General features: G+C 38.7%; 2 protein-coding genes and 1 pseudogene across 2 annotated transcripts; all 3 read left to right on the top strand.

The window, feature by feature from the left end:
• Window positions 1-13,289: 13,289 nt before the first annotated feature.
• Window positions 13,290-13,754, top strand: LOC137947654 (aspartate carbamoyltransferase, chloroplastic-like). The gene has a single exon (XM_068793444.1). The coding sequence runs from the start codon at window positions 13,290-13,292 to the stop codon at window positions 13,752-13,754; it is 465 nt and encodes a 154-aa protein (XP_068649545.1).
• A 3,633-nt stretch (window positions 13,755-17,387) lies between these two features.
• Window positions 17,388-18,018, top strand: LOC137947653 (probable hydroxyacylglutathione hydrolase 2, chloroplastic; annotated as a pseudogene).
• A 155-nt stretch (window positions 18,019-18,173) lies between these two features.
• On the top strand, window positions 18,174-18,716 carry LOC137947652 (3-ketoacyl-CoA thiolase 1, peroxisomal-like). The gene has a single exon (XM_068793443.1). It carries the CDS (start codon window positions 18,174-18,176, stop codon window positions 18,714-18,716), a length of 543 nt encoding a protein of 180 aa, XP_068649544.1.
• Window positions 18,717-20,834: the final 2,118 nt, after the last annotated feature.

Here is a 20,834-nt window from a genome sequence, read left to right as displayed (position 1 = left end):
TTATTTCCTCTTCACTTTCTTGTATTTCATTTAATAATTTACTCTAAACTTACTTATTATTTTCACAAATATTCTATAGTATGAGATACACCATACCCTCAAAATAAGCATAATTACTTGCATACCTATCAGTTTTCAAAAAATACTACATATTCCTATAATGTCATTATAATTATCTATATATCATAAATTTAAATATATATATATATATATATATATATATATATATATATATATATATATATATATATATATATATATATATATAGCATTTAAAAATTCTAAAATTCTTGAAAATACACACACACACACACACATCTACATTTATTTATTTTGCATTGTGAATATAAGATTATGTGGACTTTGAATGAATGAACCAATAAACTGATATCACATCATTTTCTTACCTATGTTAAGTTCATTCCACTTGATTGAGCCCATATTGAATAATTCATAAGTGCAAAAGAAAATTGTAAAAATAGAAAAAGTAATAGTTTAGAGGTATTTGACAATTTCCATTGTCGTTCCTTCTTTTCGAATTAGGCATGTTGCCCAGATGTGTGCCCTTGTTCTTCTCCCTCTTACCTTGACCTAGAGGAAAGCCAAATCCCTTCCACTGTGGAGAGCTTGTAACTTGGCTCTCCTCCCCTTCCAATTATCTTGAAAGTAAGTTCTCGTCCTCTCTTCTTCTTTTTATTTTTATTTTTTTCTTTCACTTCTTGTTTCTTCCTTGTGCACCCACCTCTCATATCTTTTGTGCGTTTGTTAGCCTTGGTTATGGATCCTCATCTCTCTACCAGGTCCTTTTGCTCGAGTGCCATATCATTTGCTTGTTCTCAAGCAAAAGCTTACATATCAAAGATAGAAAGGGAAGAAAATTTCTAGTTTTTCAAGCCACCAATAATTGCATCTCTTTAGCACATGGTATCCATCATTAACTTAGCTTCTCAAGTGACATAAAATATGCGATTGCTTGAATTTTTTTTTAATTTTTAAACAAGCAAATGCGCATTTCCTATCACTCTTTAGTGATAGTGTTTCGTGACTATAAATAGGTATTTCTGTTAAGAATTAGAAGCCCTAATTCCAAACTAACAAGATCAATAATAATAATCGCGAAAGAAAGGAAAAAAAATGAAAAATAATAAGACTTATATAGGTTTGCCTTAAGGTGAGACTATGTTCTGTCTTCCGCCGTTGCAGTAATCCACCATAAAAATGAAATAGTTTACAAGATAAATCACACACACTTACTGGTGTTTTCTCTAACCTCTCTCGGACTACAACTTCAGCTCCTTCTTGGTGATGATAAAAACCAAATAGTAGCGCCCCTCAATTATAAAGAGAAAATTAGGGCAACTGCGATACAAGAGTAAAATTCCTAAACTGCCCTTAATAAAACAACAGTTAATATATAGTGGACTGGGTGGGGGCTCCGTTCCCACACCCCTGGGAGGGCGGCTTCCTGCCCCCTTCCAATCCCCATGACAACCTTATCGTGAAGGTCGATCCGCGTACCAACTCAACATAGGGCATTGATTAGGCTCCATAACTTAACAGTTTTATGGTTTATAGTTTGTGCAGTGCAATAATGACTTTAGCAGTCACAAAAAAAAAGGTTAGAAAGAGGAAGGGGAGAGTTTTCATTTGAAGGTTTGTTAGGACAAATGGTTTGGTATAAACGCAACATTAGTATTTTGATATTTGGGTTTTGAGTTTTTGTATGGGTGATCTAAATTCTGTTTGATACAGCTACTTGACATGGTGTTTTTTTGTTTTATTACTAACAACATAATTTATGTTCAACCTTGAAATCTTTGTTTGTTATTGATAACCTTAACATATAGGCTCTCTATTTTTAATAGCCTTGTTTTATGTTGTTGTTGTCGTTAACAGCCTTGCAATATATGCTCTATTTTATACTACTTGATTGCTATGTTATGTTTTATTAGTACAACAAAATTTATATTCTCTATTTGTTATTAAAAACCTTCACATATATGCTTTGCTTTAGCCTTGGCATAAGCATAGAAATGATAGGAGGTTCTTAAATGCCAATAGGAGGTTCTTAAATGCCAAGGTAACTCCTCCATCCCTTGCAATTCTCATATATGAGATATTGAATTCCTTCATCAAACTCATACATATTAATTGGATCATGAGGCTACAATCTCTCTTTAAAAAATTCTCTTTCCTTTTATAGAATTTAGGATCCATGAGAATAACTTTAGATCAACAAGAAAGAAGAAGAAGAAGAGAGAAAAGAGAGGAGAAGAAGAAGAAGTTAGAAGAAGAGAGTTTGGATTAAGGGAAGAAGGGTTTGCGTCAAATACGAAAGAGGAAGTCTGAACGAATTTGTGGAAGAAGAGGAGAGGGCTTCAATGCTCTACCTCTTAGCCAATGCCTTTATTTATAGTTTTACAATGCCTTTAGGGCTACAACTTGATAAAAAAAGACATAAAATGAACACATATTTACACCTCTATGCCACCTTTATGAAAAGTACCATATTTTACACATATGCCACTCCTTTGACGTGTGGGCTTGAACCCATCTTCCAACACTCCCCCTCAAGCTGAAGGAGAAAAAAACATCATAAATACCTAGCTTGCCACATATAAAAGATAAGATTTTATATGTAACGGGTTTAGTGAGAATATTAGCTACTTGCTTTTGAGATGAAACATGTTTGAGGGAGATTATTCATGCTTGAAACTTCTCCCGTATAAAGTGATAATCCACCTCAATATGTTTAGTTCTTTCATGGAAGACTGGATTTGAAGTAATATGAATGGCCATTTGGTTATCACAATGCAGACCCATGGAACCTCTTTTATAAAATCCTAATTCGGTAAGAAGGGTCCTAATCCATAAGAGTTCACTAATTGTATGGGCTATAGCTCTATATTTTGCTTTGGCGCTAGATCTTGCAACCACATTTTTCTTCTTACTTTTCCATATAACCAAGTTCCCTCCAACAAGAGTACAATATCCTGATATAGATTTCCTATCATCAGGTGATCCAACCCAATTTGCATTTGAAAAGGCTTCTATATTGAAGTTCCCATGTTTTTTATACAACAATCCTCTTCCTGGAGCTCCTTTTAGGTATCGTAATATTCTCTCTAAGGCATGCCAGTGGGTAATTTGTGGTTTGTGCATGAATTGACTCACCACACTTACAACATATGATATGTTTAGCCTAGTTACTGTGAGATAGATCAGTTTTCCCACAAGTCTTTGATATTTTCCAATATCAATATCTTCTCCAATCGTGACACACAATTTTACATTTGTATCCATAGGTGTGTCAACTGGTCGACAATCCTTCATTCTTGTTTCTTCAAGGAGATCCAAGATATATTTCCGCTGAGACAATATTATCCCATTATTGGATTGAAGATGTTACAATGTGGGGTCCACCATGGTGCTTGAGCTGGTGGGACCCACCATGAGGACGTAGGTAATCAAGAAGAATCCTAGAGGACTTGGGACACCAAGAAGAGTCCTCTCCCAAAGCAAGCACGAGTTAAGGAATCAAGAAGCACAAGCTGAATTGATTTAGAAGAATTGAAGATCAAGTGGGACCCACAAAGTTCTCACGAGCTGGCACTCTTATCAAGGTGCACTAGAGGATCATGATGGGCCCACAAGGAAAAAGCCACAAGCTGGCTTATCCCTTATAATCTCGTGGGTAATAAAGGACTCCTAGTTCTAATCCAATTAGTTTTCTAGGAGTTCTAGTTTGAATAGACTTAATTATATTGAAGAGTTAGAGTTGGAATGTAATTAGGATTGAATAACAAGTTGTATAAGGACTCTACCTCCTCTACTATAAATAGAGGTGTTGTAATTTGGAATTAATCAAGTCACACATTCAATCCCGAGTTGGTTCTCTCTCTCCCTCTCCTTACTTGACGTAGCTCACCCTTTTCTTTTTTCTTTTTTCTCTTCTCTACCGAGAGCTTTCCTCCCCTTTTCTCGTTTTTCTTTCTTCTTTCTCTTGTTCGTGATCATGGAAAAGAGATCCTAAATTCAACAGAAGAAATTCTATGCCCAAAAAATATTTAAGCATACCCAAATCTTTAGTCTTGAATCCCTGACATATCATATTCTTCACTTCTTGTATGCTCTGCGCATCATCACCGATTAAGATAATATCATCAACATATACATCCAATAATATTTTTCCCGTGACAGTATCTTTAAAATATACTAAATAATTGACCGAGCACCTTAGAAAACTAAACCGTAGAAGTGCTTGACTAAATTTATCAAACCAGTCCCAAGGGGGCTGTTTAAGCCCATATAAAGATTTTTTTAACCAGCATACCTACTTCCCCTCAACCACATAACCATTTAAAAAGGCGTTTTTGACATCCAATTAATATATGGGCCATGAAGAGTTAGTAACAATAGATAAGATGATATGTATCAAATTCAATTTGGCAACAGGAGAGAAGGTATCCTCATAATCTATCCCATAGCACTGAGTATAACCTTTAGCAATGAGTCAAGCTTTAAGATGAGCAACCAATCCATCCGGGTTATGTTTCACCGAAAATACCCATCTACAACCAACCGGTCTTTTACCTTTCTGGAGTGATGCTAAGGACCAGGTTTGATTTTCAGATAAGGCGTGCATTTCTTCATCCATAGCCGCCTTCTATCTTGGATGCTTCAGGGCATCTTGATACGACTGTGGAATGGAAGTAGAAGAACGAGAAGTAATGAACTGAAAACATTCGGAAGACAAGCGATGGTGAAACATAAAATTTGAGATAGGATGTGAAATAGTATAGGAACGACGTTCCTTTCTTAAAGCAATAGGCCTAGTATCAAATTCAGGCCCAAACATAGGAGGAGAAGGACTTACCTCTGGTGGATCCGACAACTCCATAGGTGAAGGTATGGCGGATGCGTGAGGGGGTGGACTAATATCAATATTGAAAGGCACAAGAGGACACGGAGTGGTAGAAGGAAATATCCTTCCTGGAGGAGCATCATGGGAGGAGTAGAAGGAGGTTTCCCAAAGAAAGTCACATCCTGAGAAACAAGCATCCTCCGAAGGGTAGAATTGTAACAGACATAACCTTTCTGGGTGCAAGAGTACCCCAAAAAAATACACCTCATAGACAGAGGATCAAGTTTATTTTTTTGTGGGGAAGTAACATGAATAAAACATGTACATCCAAACACTTTAAGAGGAAGAGAAAACAGATCTTCATCATTCAATAAAACAGAGTAAGGAGTTTTATTATGAAGAACCGATGATGGTAACCTATTAATAAGAAAGCATGAGGCCAATAAAAATAGGGTACCTTCGTGGAGTAGAGGAGGCCCCGAGCAACTTCAAGAAAGTGATTCTTCCTTTCAACAACGCCATGATGTTTGATGGATATGCCCATGACCCTCACAAAATGATTTGAATTGATTAGAAAATTATTCCTTAGCATTATCAGACCTAAGGATATGAATTTTCTTCCCAAATTGTGTCAATACCATAGCATGAAAATTTTTAAACAAAGGAAGAATTTCTAAATGTTCTTTAAATAAATATAACCAAGTCACTCGGGTAAAATCATAAACAAAAGGTAAAAAATATTTAACTTGAGAAATATTTGAGATACATAAAGGTTCCAATACATCAAAATGTATTAACTCAAAAGGAGCAACAATTTTAGTTTTAAGACGAGGAGAATATGTACTCCTAATGGGTTTACTTAATTGACAAACCTCACAACTGTAAGTAGAAAATACTTTTAAAGGCAAAAGCAAAGAACAAAGTGAAGAGGTAGACGGATGACCAAGCCGGTTGTGCCAAAGTTGGGCATCGGATGTAGTGGATGATAGGGCAACTAATGGTGGAAGAGTGAAGTAGTGCAAACCCCCCTTTTCATGGCTGCCACCAATCACCCTAAGTAGTGAGATCCTGAAATATACAAGAAGACAGTGAGAAGGTGACAGAGCAATTCAACTATTTTGTTAATTGACTAACAAAAAGTAAATTTAAAGAAAATTGAGGGACAAACAAAACATCTTGAAGTGGAATAAATGAGTTAAGAGAGGAGGAACATTTTCCAAGGACCTTGGTTTGGGTACCATTATCAATAGTAATGAATTTTTGAGGAAGAAATGGAGATAATGATTGAAACAAGTGTTTGTTACCTGACAGATGTTCGGAGGCCCCGAAGTCGATGATCCAAGAGGAAGAGGATGAAGAGGAAGAAAGCATACCTCAAGCAATAGTGGTAGCGGCAGTAGATAATGGAGGAATGAAGGATTCCATTATGGACTTCATCTTCTGAAATGCAACATAGTCTTCAACAGTGAGAGTCACATTTTCGGAGTGGGAGTCATCATTTTCTTCACGTTTCTCAACATTAACAAAGACTGGGTTAGTCGTGGCCCAACCAGGCTTGCCATGAAGTTTCCAGCATGTTTCCACAAGTTGGTTCCGACCAACACAGTAAGTGCAAAGTCGAGGCTCAGTACATGAATTATTTGGACCCGTTTGACCACCTCTATTTTCTGCCCCCCTCATAGTTTTGCCCCCTCTCATATTTCTGCCCTGTCCTCTGTATAAGGATGATGTACCCCAATTCTCAGAGGACATAGCCGTTGGAGCATCAATAGGAGAAGGAAGGGATGGATCATGGATCCGTAGTAACATAGTAGTGATGTCATCTAAGGATGAAAGAGCGGAGGAACTTAGAAGTTAGGTCTTCAAAACCTCAAGGTAAGGCTTAATATTTGACAAGCAAATAGCTACTGCCAAAGCCTCTCGTTGTTGTTGTTCAACAACAATGTCAGTGGAGTATGGCTAAGCTATTTTCCATTCTTGGAGAAGGCCCCAAAATCGAGCAAAAAACTCATGAATGTTATCTCCGTGTTTAGTATGCGGCATACTTTGTAAGATATCATATACTTTTTGTAAGGAGGCAGTAATCGAGTAGAGCTTAGCACAAGTGTCCCAAATGTTCTTGGTTGTTTCCAAATGGACCACATTGTTATCTACAAGCTCTTCCATGCTATTGATGAGCCAACTGATAACCATGTTATCATTTTTAACCACTTGTCTTAGGCTTCATCTTCTTCATCAATCGGAGGAGGGATTTTGATAACATGACTTAGAAGGTCACAAGTAATGAGAACCCTTCGTACCCATTGTGACCAGCTAAGGTAATTGTAGAGAGCTTCTATTGGAATCATAGTAATGTGGAGTATGTCGCTCTTATTACTGGTGTCTCCACTCTCCATGATGAGGCAAGGCAAATGTGGAGGCCAATGGTAGAGGCCTTCTTCAAATAACAATGACTCAATGTAATTTGAAGAACCGTGGACCAAATCAGTCACCAACAATAGAGGAAAAAGGAGAAAATAATTTTTTCACGAGAGCAAGCACAAAATTAACAACAAATTTGTGCTTTTGGCAAGTGAGAATAAGATCCAGCCATCACTCGATTCTTCTTATATTCTTAAAGGAAAAACAAAGAGGAGAAGGTAGATGCAACCGCTTAGGTCTTAATCCAAACTCCAACACAAACCGAGAGCAAAAAATATTTAGAGAAACCTTAGAGACAAATCAAGACGCTCAAAAAAAAATTTATCTGTAGCTCTTGGGAATACTTCAACGTAAAAAAAATGCAATTGTTGAAGTTCAAGAGCAACAAAAATAATAGGGATAAGTGAGTGCTGTTATTTCATCGAACATAGGAGAATTTACAACAACGTGTGCTAGAATGCCACCTCAAATAAAATTGATCCAGGTTACTTAAAGGTAGCTGAATCTCTAAACATCAATCTTGATAAGACACAAGTAGCAACTGATCTTGATCAAGCTTGTAATTGATCTACAAGAAGATCAAGATTATAACATCATTTTAATCATAAAAATAAATCTTCACAACATATGAAGACTATCTTGACTTGATGTGATTAAAAGTTCAAGAAGAAAAAGAAAAAAAATGTAAAGAAGGAGTATGTAAATAAGAAGAAGAAAAAACATAAAGAAGAAGAGAACTAACTTATCTCTTCATGGCTGAACTCCTTTTACCAACTTCTTGGACAGATTTTATAACTACTTCATCAAGTAGGATCCTAAACTCCTTGCTTTGATACCATGTAGAATTTAGGATCCCATGAGAAGAATTTTAGATCAATGAGGAAGAAGAAGAAGAAAAGAGAAAGGAGAGGAGAAGAAGAAAAACGTAGAAGGAGAGAGTTTGGATTAAGGGAAGAAGGGTTTGCGTCAAATAAGAAAGAGGAGGCTGGACGAATTTGTGGGAGAAGTGGAGAGGGCTTCAATTCTCTACCTCTTAGCCAATGCCTTTATTTATAGTTTTACAATGCCCTTAGGGCTACAACTTGATAAAACAAAAGACATAAAAGGCACACATATTTACACCTCTATGCCAACTTTTTGGAAAGTACCATATTTTACACATATGTCACTCCTTTGACGTGTGGGCTTCTTGAGTTGAGCTTGTGGGTTTGAGCCCATCTTCCAACACATTTTTCTACTTTTTCCTGTGATCTTTTCAAATTGTTAGGCCTATGGACAAATTATCATACATTCAAAAAACCGAGTCAAGCCGAGTCGCGAGATTGAGTCAATTACCGAGTCTGACTAAATTAGGAGACCGGGTTGAGATGGTCAAGTCAGGCTGACTCATGAGTCCGAGTTAACCCGAGCAGGTTGATATGTAGTGATCCTTTGAACCCAATATAGTGAGGATAAACCAATTATATGAAGTAACTTGAAAATATTTTTTCGGATGAACAATAGTAAGCAAAATTTGGTCGAGTTAGTGTCAAGCTTAGCTTGTAATAGTCCAAGATCAATCACGAGTTGGTCAAAGCTTGTAAATACCACTTGTAACAGCCAATAGCCGAGTCAATTGGTAATCCAAGATTAATGTACATATTATCAATGACGATACCACTCTACTCAATCACTAGTGCTGAGGATGCCACTACAGTACATCTCGAAAGAGACTCAATATAATTCAACAGATGCAAAGATCGTGGCTCCAGCATAGACCACTCTACTCAATAATCATCGTAGAGGACTCAATCTCGGATGACTTTCCAAGTGATACCAGGCTGGATGACTTTCTTCAGCGTGTAACTTTCTGGATGATAGTGGAGATAGCAGAGCGATTACCAACGAAGTACCAGTAGGCAACACATTTGTTTCAACAGCAGTTTTAGCAGGCTTTGGACACAAAAGGAAGTTCCTTCAGCCCTAGACGCTGAGCTACTCGTTCAATCCAACATTCCAAGCTAAGCATCGAGTAAGGGAGGCAACCCAGCTGCTTGCCAAGATGTTTTGAGAGACGATATGTTGAGGCAAGCTATCATAGCAGTCTTGGGCATAAATGCTTGATTGAAGGCGAAACAACAATCAGTTATGATGATAATTGCAATCAAGGAGTGTAAAAAGGCAGCTGCTAATATCTTACGTTAGAAACAACAACGAATAACAATTCGGCTGCCAATGTACAATCTGTAAGAAGTCATTTCAAGAAACAATCTTTCAAAGAAAAACAGTCTGGAGACAAATGTGTTAATCAGAGCAGAGCAAGCTTCTAAAAAATTGCCAACGAGGCTAGTGCCAACAATAGCGTGAATTATGGAATATGATTTTGGGATCACACGAGATCACAGATCTTCGAGCAAGATACTTGGCTGACTTTCATCCAGAAGAGAAGCAAAATTTGAGGCTATCCTAAAGCAAATAGCTGAAGCAACTAGAATAGATACCAAGATGATGTTGTGAGAGAAAAAATCTCTTTTGAGAGAAAAAAATCCCAAAGAGAGATTAGATGCCAGCGACGCCAAAGAAAGAAAATATTGTTGGAATAATTCCCAATGAACCGAGATCACCAATTGCTATGAGAAGGTGGTGCTTTCTGTTGTGCTGCTAAAATATTATTCAAAATAGTATGATCTACACATGTTTGATTAATCACCTCTTTCACATGAAGGTGAAGCAGAAAGTAAACAAGGTATTGAGTTCAAAAATAGGAAGCGAGTAACGAATGTTCCAAAGTAATGAGGAGAGATAGAAGCTAAGGATAGTACGAGTTAGGAAAATATGAGTTAATCAACCTCCAAGCCAGTATGAGTTAATCAACCTTAGCCTTCTTGTGCCAAGACACCAACTAATCAATACCAGGATAACCATAATTTAATCCAAGAAGCAGCAGTTCGACAACTTCTTGTATAAGACAATGATGATCCTTTTAGTAAAATGGGTATCACTACACAACAAAGACAACCAATGGTGGCAACCAAGTTTCCGAACTGCATAGCTACAGAAGATCGGTCTTCTTGTATGAGGCACCAAACATGCATGAAATCGGTGCAAGGGACCAATATGCAAAACTTATTATTTCATAGAGAAGTAAAAAGGAAAGGAACATGTCTTTTCTGAATCAGCATAGGCAATCTTCTTCAAACCAAATGCCCATGAAATCTTTAACATAAATCATCATCTTCATGTTTCATAATTTGCGCAGCAATGAAGCAAATTGGAGTCCTAAAATCACTGTTTTGATACAATGTTGATTTTAGGATTCCATATTATTAAGGTCTTCAATATAGAGTGTGGGGGAGAAGAGGAAAGGAGGAGAGGAGGAGAAGAAGTGAAGTGAGGTGAGGGAAGAGAGAGAGTAGAGCGGATGTCAGAGAGAGAGAATGAGATGGACATGTAAAGGAGAGAAGAAAGGGGAGAATAAGGGTTATGGAAGATATCAAAACCCTCCCCCTTAACCTTTATTTATAGATATCAAGAGTACATAAATTACAAATATATCCTCCCACCTAAAGAGAGTGAAGAAAAGACAAAGAACATAAAATATTTACAATAATACTATCTAAGCTGGTCTATGACTCTCAAAAATAATCAATAATTTAAATAATTTAATTAAAAGGGATATGAATAATTAATAAAGTGGTCAATAAAAAGTAAAAAATATGTGGAACATTAAATAGTAAATCAAAATAAAATCTTTAAAAATATAAATTTAAATAATTTATGACTAATAATTTTAAATTTTGGAAAGTATATAATTAAAAAAGAAAAAAATTAATCATAAATATACTTTTATGAGCTATTATTTTATATTTTTATATTTTTTATTTTTATTGATTTTTAGGACTCCATGGATCAGCACATGGAGAAAGGGAGACACGGCATGTAACGGAGAAAACAAGCGGAAGAAAGAGGTTATGAACTTATGTCCTAACCCTCCCCTTGAGGTTTCAATTTTATAAATGAAATATTTATAATAAAAATGTCTTTTCAATATTTATTGAAAAAACCACTAATAGTCTCTAGAAACGTATTTCTACTAAAATATATTTTCAATTTCTTCAAGAGCCATGAGGAAGGGACAAAGAGTTTTTTTTCCTTATTTATGATCTCGCACGTAGGGGTGGCTTCGAATAAATTATATATAAAATTATGCATACATTTTAAAAAAATAATGATAGGGGAGTTCGGGATTGAATTTCAATAATGGATTAAAATGCACCAATATTAATCATTTTTACTCCAATTGTTGTCTAGCTTGTTTTGCAATTTTTGAATCTGACCATAAATTTACTATGGTCTCCTTAGTGCCCCAAGATGAAAATTTATATTCCAAAAAAACTTTTAAATAAAATCCTATTACTATTGGTGACTTATCAGAAAATTGCAAGAAGTATTTTAAAATTTTCTGAGGAAAGTTAAACGGACCTTTTATTGCCTTTTCTATTGAAATAAATAAAAAATAATAAGAAATCTAATATATTATTATACTTATCGATAAATTTTTAATCAAATAAAATGTCAAACACAAAATTGCAATGAAAATTGCTTCATGCTAAAAGTATTACAGCATCAACTGTTAAATACTTATTCAAAAATTTTCTATACAGTTTTCTACCCCATCTTGGTAGGAAAATCTTACTTAGAAAATTATATGATTTTTAATAAGAATTTTCAATTAGAAAAATGTTTAAAAAAACATGAGACACTAATAAATCATAGAAAATTAGTTCTATAAAATGTATTTTTAATTTTTTTTCAAGAGCTATGAGGAAGGAGAGTTTAAGGATTTTTTTTTTTTTACTTTATGATCTCGCATGTGCAAAATCATCTTCGCGCGGGGGAGGGGGGAGATTATTTCTCCCCTAATTTCTCCCTAGGACTTACTGGTTTAGGGGGTTATGATGTTGGGGAGGACCTGTCGTCGGGGATGACGGCTGCGACGACGGCGATGGAAGCGGCGATGACGAAAATAGAGGCGACGATGAGGAGTGGAAGAAATCAAATGGACAGCCATAGAGGCGGCCGACGAGCAGCTGTCGACTGCGGTAGAGGTGGCGACAACAGCCGACGGGAGGAGCTCGGAGGTGATGAGGGGAGGAAAATTTTCCCCCCTCTCTCTCGCTCTCGCTCCCCTGCTCCCGACCCGATACCGATGCCGACTCACCTCGAGCCGGCTCACGAGCCGACGAACCGAACCTGGCTTCAGTCAAGCTCGGCTCGTTAAGGTAAATGATCCAATTTCAGAGCTCGAGCTCGACTTGAGCTCGATAGATAATGAATTGAACCGAGCCGGCACCGAGCTGAACTCGAGTCGCTCGCGAGCCAGCTCAGTTGGAAGCCACTCTAGGTATAGGGACTGAAAAAAATAATTATGAACCTAGACTTAGGGTTTAGGCTTTTGAGAAAAGGATCACATTACCTCCGTGAGTTAACCAAGTCAACTCACAGAACCTGCTCTGATACCATGTTGAATTTATGGAAAAGGGAAATACTTCATTGATTTCAATAACTTGTTGTAATCAGAGTACATGAACCTCTATTTATAATAGAGGAAGGTAGTAGAGTCCAATTACAATAAAACTACCATTGTCCCAATTACACCCAAACTCTAACACTTAAAGATAAGTCCTAACATAATTAAATAACTCAATATAGATAAAAGACAAACATAACTAAAACTAAAACTCTTCTTTAAAGTGACCATAAGATAATATACTTTTGTGAGTCCTTCTTGATCTTTCAACTGATGTGATAAGGATGTCAGCTCATGGTAATCATTGTGGGTCCTACTTCCTATGGGCTTGGGCCCATCTTGTGGGACTTCATTTGTCGTGTGGCCCATCTTATAATAATCTTAGATATGTGAGCCTTCCTTGGTCGTGTGGGCTTGGGCTTATCTTCCAACACTTATCTACTTTGGAAGTACCGTGTTGCGAAATTCTACTTTGTGGCTCCTGATGTAGTGAAGATGAAGGTTGATATCAGGGAATACCTAACATCTAGGGGGATAGAGTGGGAAGAAAGCACAAATCTGAGGGAAGTGGTGGCTAAATGTGATGTAGTCTATTCAACACGTATTCACCGTGAGAGATTTGGTGAAAGGATTGATCTTTACAAAGAAGCTTGTGGGAAGTACATTGTGGACCATACAATGTTGAATGTATTGCAGAAACATGCTGTAATTGATGTTGCTCGTGGGGTATTTAATGGTTTACCAGCCATTGATCTCATCTCAATTGCAATCATTGGTGGTAGAGGGGTTGTCTTTGGAAAAAATTGTCTTAATACCATTGATTTTGAGAAGTTGTTGGCAGATAGAGAGACTCTCAATGATGATGGTTCTCTTGGCCATATTATGAATGTTATGATGTGGGGAATGATTTTTATGGCTTTTGATGGGCAAACTATTAAATTCTGGGTGGCATCTGAATAGCATATCAGTGCTGGTACTGTGACACTACAACAACTAGTGTGTTAAGATACTTGAGGCTGCAATGATCTGTACGAATGAGAAATGGTCTTCCCCAAAGATAAGGTCGCCAATGTTGGACAGCCTTGGCTAACCCAATCAATTCCCTCTCATATGCAGCTAACTTATGGTGGTGTTGTCCCAACTGACGGCTGAAATAAGCAATGGGGTGTCCCAATTGTTGTAATACTGCCCCTATACCTCCTCCGGAGGCATCACATTCCACCACAAATTCTGCCTCAAAATCTGGTAATTGTAGGACTGGCGCTGAGGCTAAGGCCTCCTTTAACAGGTTAAAGGCCTGTTCTGCTGAAGAAGACCAGTGGAAGGCATTTTTTTTGAGCAGGTTGTTGAGTGCTGCTGCTATCTGGCCATAAGATTGGATAAATTTTCTATAATATCCCGCTAAGCCCAAAAATCCCTTTAATGCTGTAGTGGAGGTGGGAACCGGCCAATCTGTAACTGCCTGTATCTTGCTCTGGTCAACTTTCACGCCCACAGCTGATATGACGTGGCCCAAATATGCCACCTCAGATGTACCCATAGAACATTTCGATTTATTCAAAACCAAATGATGAGAGCGTAGAATGGTAAATACCTGGTGGAGGTGGTGGAGATGTTCTTCCCAATTTTTGTTGTAGACCAGAATGTCATAAAAAAAGACTAACACATAGTGGCGCAGAAGTGATGAAAAGACCTCATTCATGAGGGCCTGAAAAGGTGGATGGTGCATTGGAGAGACCGAAGGGCATGACGAGGAACTCGAAATGACCGTGATGTGTGCGGAAGGCAGTCTTCTCCACATCCGCCTGGTGAACTCGTATTTGATGATAGCCCGATTTCAAATCTAATTTGGTAAAAATTGTAGCACCATGTAACTCATCCAGCAACTCATCCACGACTGGAATGGGGAACTTGTCCTTAATTGTGTGCAAGTTGAGTTGCCTATAGTCGACACAAAATCTCCAAGATTTATCTTTTTTGCTTACAAGTAACACTGGTGAGGAGAAAGGAGATCGACTGGGCTGGATCACACCCTGAGCGAGCATATGCATGCATTGTCGTTCTATTTCATCTTTCTGGATATGCGGGTAAAGATAAGGCCGCACCACTACTGGATCAATTCCCAACTTTAAACGAATGTGGTGATCGCAATGACGCACTGGTGGTAGACCTGTAGGGTCATTAAATAAATCCGCAAATGTTGTAAGTAAAGGAGCTAACTGATCATCACCCATGTGTTGAATATGCAAAGTGTGAAGTGCGTTAGGGACCTGTGCCACAATGCCTTGTAATGTAATCTGGCCCTGTGGTGCTGAAAATGTCATAGTCCGAGCTTGAAAGTCCCATAATATCGGTCCTAATAACTGGAGCCATTTGACCCCGAGCACCAAATCAAATCCAGCCAATGGAATGACTAGTAAATCTGCCTGAAAGGAATGCCCCTCAATGGTGAAAGGGGTGTTAGCACATAACCCCACGCTAGCAATTTTGGCCCCATTGGCCACTGAAACTGAGAGTCCCCTTTGTTGTTGAATTTCCAATCCCAATTGTTGCGCGGCTGGTTCACTGATAAAATTATGTGTGCTGCCCGAATCAACTAAAGCAAGTAGCATGAGATCATGTAACCTGGCCTTTACCTGCATGGTATTAGAACTACGCAGGCCATGCATGGCATGGAGGGAGAGCTCTGCTTCCTGTTGTACCTCTTCAACAATTTCATTTTCAAGAAGCTCTTCTGAATCTTCTTCCAACAATTCAATACTGAATAAACGTTTACAGGTATGTCCGGGCAAGAATTGTTCGTCACAATTAAAACATAGGCCCTTTGCCTTTTGAGCGTCCATTTCCTGTTTAGTCAAAAATTTACGTGGCATAGAGTGTGGAGGCACACTAGTAGCCTGATCTGCTCGGTTAGGGGCAGAGGACCCAAAACGTGGACCAGATGCAGTACCCTGTATTCTGTTTTGCCAAAATGGTTTTCTTTGTAAAGACTCTTTTAGAACTCTCTGTTTGTGCTCCACAACCCTGGCATAATTCATTGTTGAGTCCAAATTTGTCGGACCCAGTAATTCCACTTCCAATCTGACTGCCTCTGTCAATCCAGCATTAAAAATCTGAACATGTAGGTGAGGAGGAACAAATTCACTAGCTCTGGCCAACCTTTCTTGGAACGTTTTTTGGTAAACTTCTAAGGTGCTGGTCTGTTTGTAGTTGACCAATTCCCCCACTGGGTTGCTGCTAGTTGGAGGTCCGAACCTCAACTGGCAAACATGTTTAAAGTGCAGCCAATCCTGAATGGAATGGACATTTCGGTAGTGATGGAATCACATGAGCGCTTCATCGAGCATGTGGTAGGCGGCCAAAGTAACCTTGTCCATTTCCATCGTTTGTTGATGATAAAAGAATTGTTCACATTTCGTGAACCACAGTAAAGGATCTTTAGAGCCATCATATGTAGGAAAGTTAAGTTTAAAGTACCTGGGAACCGTTGATGGTGCTTGTGCGTGAGTGGTCATTGAACCCATTGGTTGGCGCAGGGGTGGATGTGGTGGTGGCGTGAATTGTTGGTGGGGAACTGGTTGTGGTTGAAAATTGGTTGCTGGTGGTGGCGTTGGTGCTTGAAGTGCAGCAAGTTGTCGGAGGATGGATTGTAGAGATGATTCCAGAGTTTGTAAGGTAGTATTGATGTGAGAAATTTCAGTACCTTGAAGAGTGGATCGTTGTTGAAGTTCTGAAAGGACTTGACGTATGTCCTCTAGAGAAGAGGAATCACCGAGGGTGGACCTGTCTGATACCACGTTGTTAGGATCCTCACAAGCCATGGATCTTGTCACCCTCCTCTCTTCTCTTCCTTCCATTACCTTGCCTGACGTTGAGATGGAATGAGGGGTTGAAGGGAATTGAATTTCAGAAAGGAGAATTGGGGGAAAAACGGAAGAGAGCTTGAAGGAGCTCTTGACCTGTTTATCTAAATTACGTTAACTAAAGTGAACTCAATTGATAATCTTCATTACCCTAGCCATCCCCTTAAATAGGGTGGAGGACATCCAAAACCCTAAAGACCTCTTGGGTCAATGGTTCAAACCAATAAATGCTAAACCAACCCAAACCAAAGACAAAACCAAACCAATAAACAATTACATGGAAATTGAAAAACACATTCATTAATTCCTATGCCTGTTGGTAACTCGTGATGCTATAGAGTCCATAACATAGTGCTACCACCAGTGGCACTTCTGAAACTAGTGCTGCCAGCCAGCCAAGCAAACAAGGCTGTTGTGGCAGTCCAGCATACACTGCTGCCAGCCAGCCAAGCGAACAAGGTTCTGCGGCTAACCAGACCAGCCGAGGTGCTTCTTTAGGATGCAGATGGCTATTTGCATGCAATCAAGGCACTAACACAGAGTGCTGGAAAAAGGGAAGTATGATTCCAGTGGTGCTGAATCTAGTGCTTATGCTTCGATTCTAAGTAATCCATTTGTTGCTCTCATGTTTCCCGTGGGAGAATCTGCAACATACCATAATGTGGGGGGATGCAAAGAATCACCAAGTATATGCTCAAACAAACCTTGTCGAGGCCATGAAGTGGATATTATGCACTTCTCACTTGGAAATGCCATTCCTAGTAGACTTTATGGTGGCAACCCTCTAGATAATGGAAATGGAGGTGACAGGTTTGGTCATCTTGTTAATCTTTACTCGTGGCACCCGCTGATGTATATTCTCAATACTCATCATCATTATAATCACACAGGGGGGAATATTGAACTAAAAACAAGGTATGGTGCAAAGGTAGTTGGCTCAAGCAAGGATAAAGATAGAATTCCTAGCATTGAGATAACACGATATGATGGAGAAAGGTGGATGTTTGCCAATAATGACGTGATTGTAATAGAAATTTCTAGGCATACAAGAGGCCACATTAGCTACTATTTTCCTGCTTCAGAAGCAATTTTTATTGGGGATACATGTTCAGCTTAACATGTAGCAAGCTTTTTGAAGGAAGTCCTGAAGAGATGCTATCATCGCTCAAAAAGCTTATGGCCTTATGGCCTTACGGATGACACAAGTGTATATTGTGGACATGAATACACAATGCGTAATGCAAAGTTTGCCCTATCCATAAAGCCTGGAAATGAATCCCTCCAAACTTATGCTACTCATATTGTGGACCTTCGCAATACCAACATCATTGCAGAGAGAGAAATTATGCAACCACTGCTGAAAACAGTGCTCATAGTAGTAAGAGTAGAACCAGCAATGCTTTATGAAGTCCATGATGTTTTATATTCGGGAGAGGCTCATGAAAACTTCCACCAAAAATAGTGTTGTTGTGTGAAGGACACCATGCTGCCAGACTACCAAGGACACAGTGCTGCGATGGCAGTGCAGAACACAATACTGCCCAACGACCACGCAAACATTGATGCAGTGGCAGTGCTGAATAAAATAGGCATCATTCATGCTGGACATCTAAATAACTCTTTGGCTGTTCTCTCCCATAACCAGGCTGCTGCAGCAATTACATCAGTGGCGACAAAGATCAATGACACTAAAAATCAGGGGGACAAAAATGTTGGGCTTTTTGTGGATGATGGCTGTTTTCAAAATGCATTTGTGTCCGACCGGGCTGCACAGATGATGGTTGTCAAGAAGGATGGCACGATCACTGCTGGTAACTTGAGCCAAGTAGGTGATGGTGCAGGTGCAATCCTTTTTATGAGAAATTCAATTGCAGCGTTGACGGCATTACCATTTCTTGGTGTATTCCGCAATTTTACTGTTGTTGATCTGGACCCTTCTATAATGGGCATAGATCAACCAATTGCAATTTTGGCTGCAGTGAAAGCACTATCTGAGGAAGTCATTCCTACATTCCAGTTCATGGTACTTCACCGTCTTGGGGTGTGCTACCGCAAGTAATGATGACACAGTGTCAAAAAAAAATCTCTAGTTGGATGCTCCAATTGTAGTCTAGAGGGCTGACACAGATACTGCGGTTGATACTTGTAATCAGGTGGAGATGTCTACACGAGCAAGCAGACCCTACCTTCGAGCTTGAGGAAAAGCTCTTTCTTCCAGGGGGTGTAATGTTATGCAGACAATAATATTATTCTTTTAATAGTTTTTCTTTAATTTATTTTATTTTATTTCAGTTAAAGAATTAATAGGCACAGGGACATTTTTGGAATACTTTATTTATAGGGGTGTTTTTGTAATATTTTATCTTAAGCATTGTAAGGGTGAACTCTATTTAAGGGGTAAGAGTAATGAGAAAGGCAAACATTGATTTAGGCTAAACAAGGTTTTGAGTTCTCCTCGACGAGCTTAGGGTGTGCGTTCTCCTCAAAGAAGCTAGGGTTTTCAAGCTTCCCTTTGGCTTGATTTTCATCTTTCTCTTCTTCCACCTTATGAATCCATGTGTCAGATCAGGGACCATAAAAATTGTCTTCCAGAAAAAGGAACAAGATGGAGGAGAGATAATTCTGCCCAGCTCGGTAAGAAAGGCCCAATGTCTTCTCCAACAATGACAACGGGATCACAGAGCATCAGAGACTTCGGACGACAGCATTAGGGACCTTCCAAAATTAAATGGAGAAATTTTCCAAGTCCTTTAGCGCTAAGGTCTCTACCGAGAATTTAGCCACGAGGTGGGAGATTGTCTCATCTATTGTAAGCCGAGAAACGAGGTACTCGCTCTTTGGTTGTTGGGTAGAGAATTCTTATAAAATCAGTAAGAGCGATTCTGGGGTGGTCATACAGAGCAATAGCAGAAATATTTTCATTTTGTTCGTACCAACGAGTAGTAGAAAAACATAATTCTCCTAGCCTTTCTCTTCTTTGCTACCTTCTCTCCTACCACGAGCTCTATGCAGTCGGGAATAACTGGGCTAAGGGGAAAACGAGCAACAAAAATAGAAAAATTGAAGTTCCAAAAAAAATATTGAAAAAATAAAGCATCTATATGAGAAAAGAAAATAAAAGATTTTTGGAATTGTGAAAAACCATACTACGAGTTTTGAAAATCGAAGCTCTGATACCATGTTGATTTTCAGAACTCCATGAATTTAGCTCATGGAGAAAAAGGGAGAGAATCCCCCCCCCCGAAGCTTTATTTATAGATTAATGAAACTACTATATTGCAATAATACCCCTTAACTTTGGGTTAGGGTTTTAACCCTGGAACTTTAACTTAATTACATCAATGCCATCTCCATGAGATGACTCTTTATTTACCTTCTTGCCATTGCTATATGTGGACCTATGGGCCTTCTCTTTCATATGTGGGCCTTGAGCCCGTCTTCTATATCTCTTGAATACATGGGTGTTCCTTGGTCTTATGGGCTTGGGCCCATCTTTTCATGCACTTGGATATATGGGTTTTCCTTGGTCGTGCGGGCTTGGGCCCTATCTTCCAACATCAGTCAACAAAATATAATTCAGTGTTGGGGAGTACCTCTATGGTGGTCTGCTAGTTCTGGCAGATCTCCTGAGTTTAGCCACAAGAATGTTCTGATTTAATTATGGGGGTAGATTTTCCTGGTCTTCCTGATCAAAATTCTCCATCTCAATAACTAGAAGATCTCTCAACTGAATCTCTTTAGACTTCTGAGCTTCATCACTTGTGCTCTTAGACTCTCTTCTCATCACATCTTTATACAGGACACCTTCATTAAAGATCACGTCCTTGCTCCTAATAACCTTATGACAAACTCGGTACCACCGTAGCCAATAAAGAAACATATCTTAGATTTAGCATCAAGTTTATTTCTAGCAGGGTTTAACTCTTTTGCCGCTCCAGACCTCTTCTATTATTTTGCAATCCAATGGTGTTGAGGTACCTCTTTTCATCAAATAGGCAGCGGAGCCAATAGCCTCATACTAGAACATCTTTGGCAATCCTGCATGCAATCTCATGCTCCTAGCACGCTCATTCAAAGTCCTATTCATCCTCTCTGCCACACCATTCTATTGAGGTTTTGTAGGAATGATCTTCTTCATCTTGATTCAATTATCAACACAGTACCGCTTGAAATCATC

The sequence above is a fragment of the Aristolochia californica genome, unplaced genomic scaffold (assembly GCF_029961685.1).
Source record: "Aristolochia californica isolate CCGP_79_NKW_82.1479 unplaced genomic scaffold, dmAriCali1.0.hap1 SCAF_13, whole genome shotgun sequence".
Lineage (NCBI taxonomy): Eukaryota > Viridiplantae > Streptophyta > Magnoliopsida > Piperales > Aristolochiaceae > Aristolochia > Aristolochia californica.
Note: the sequence above shows the minus strand (reverse complement) of the source record. Positions and strands in the feature narration are given on the sequence as shown.

What these genes read in the sequence shown, in the direction of transcription:
- LOC137947654 (XM_068793444.1), top strand. Translation starts at nt 13,290, where the DNA reads ATGAAGGTTGATATCAGGGAATACCTAACATCTAGGGGGATAGAGTGG.
- LOC137947652 (XM_068793443.1), top strand. Translation starts at nt 18,174, where the DNA reads ATGGCAGTGCAGAACACAATACTGCCCAACGACCACGCAAACATTGAT.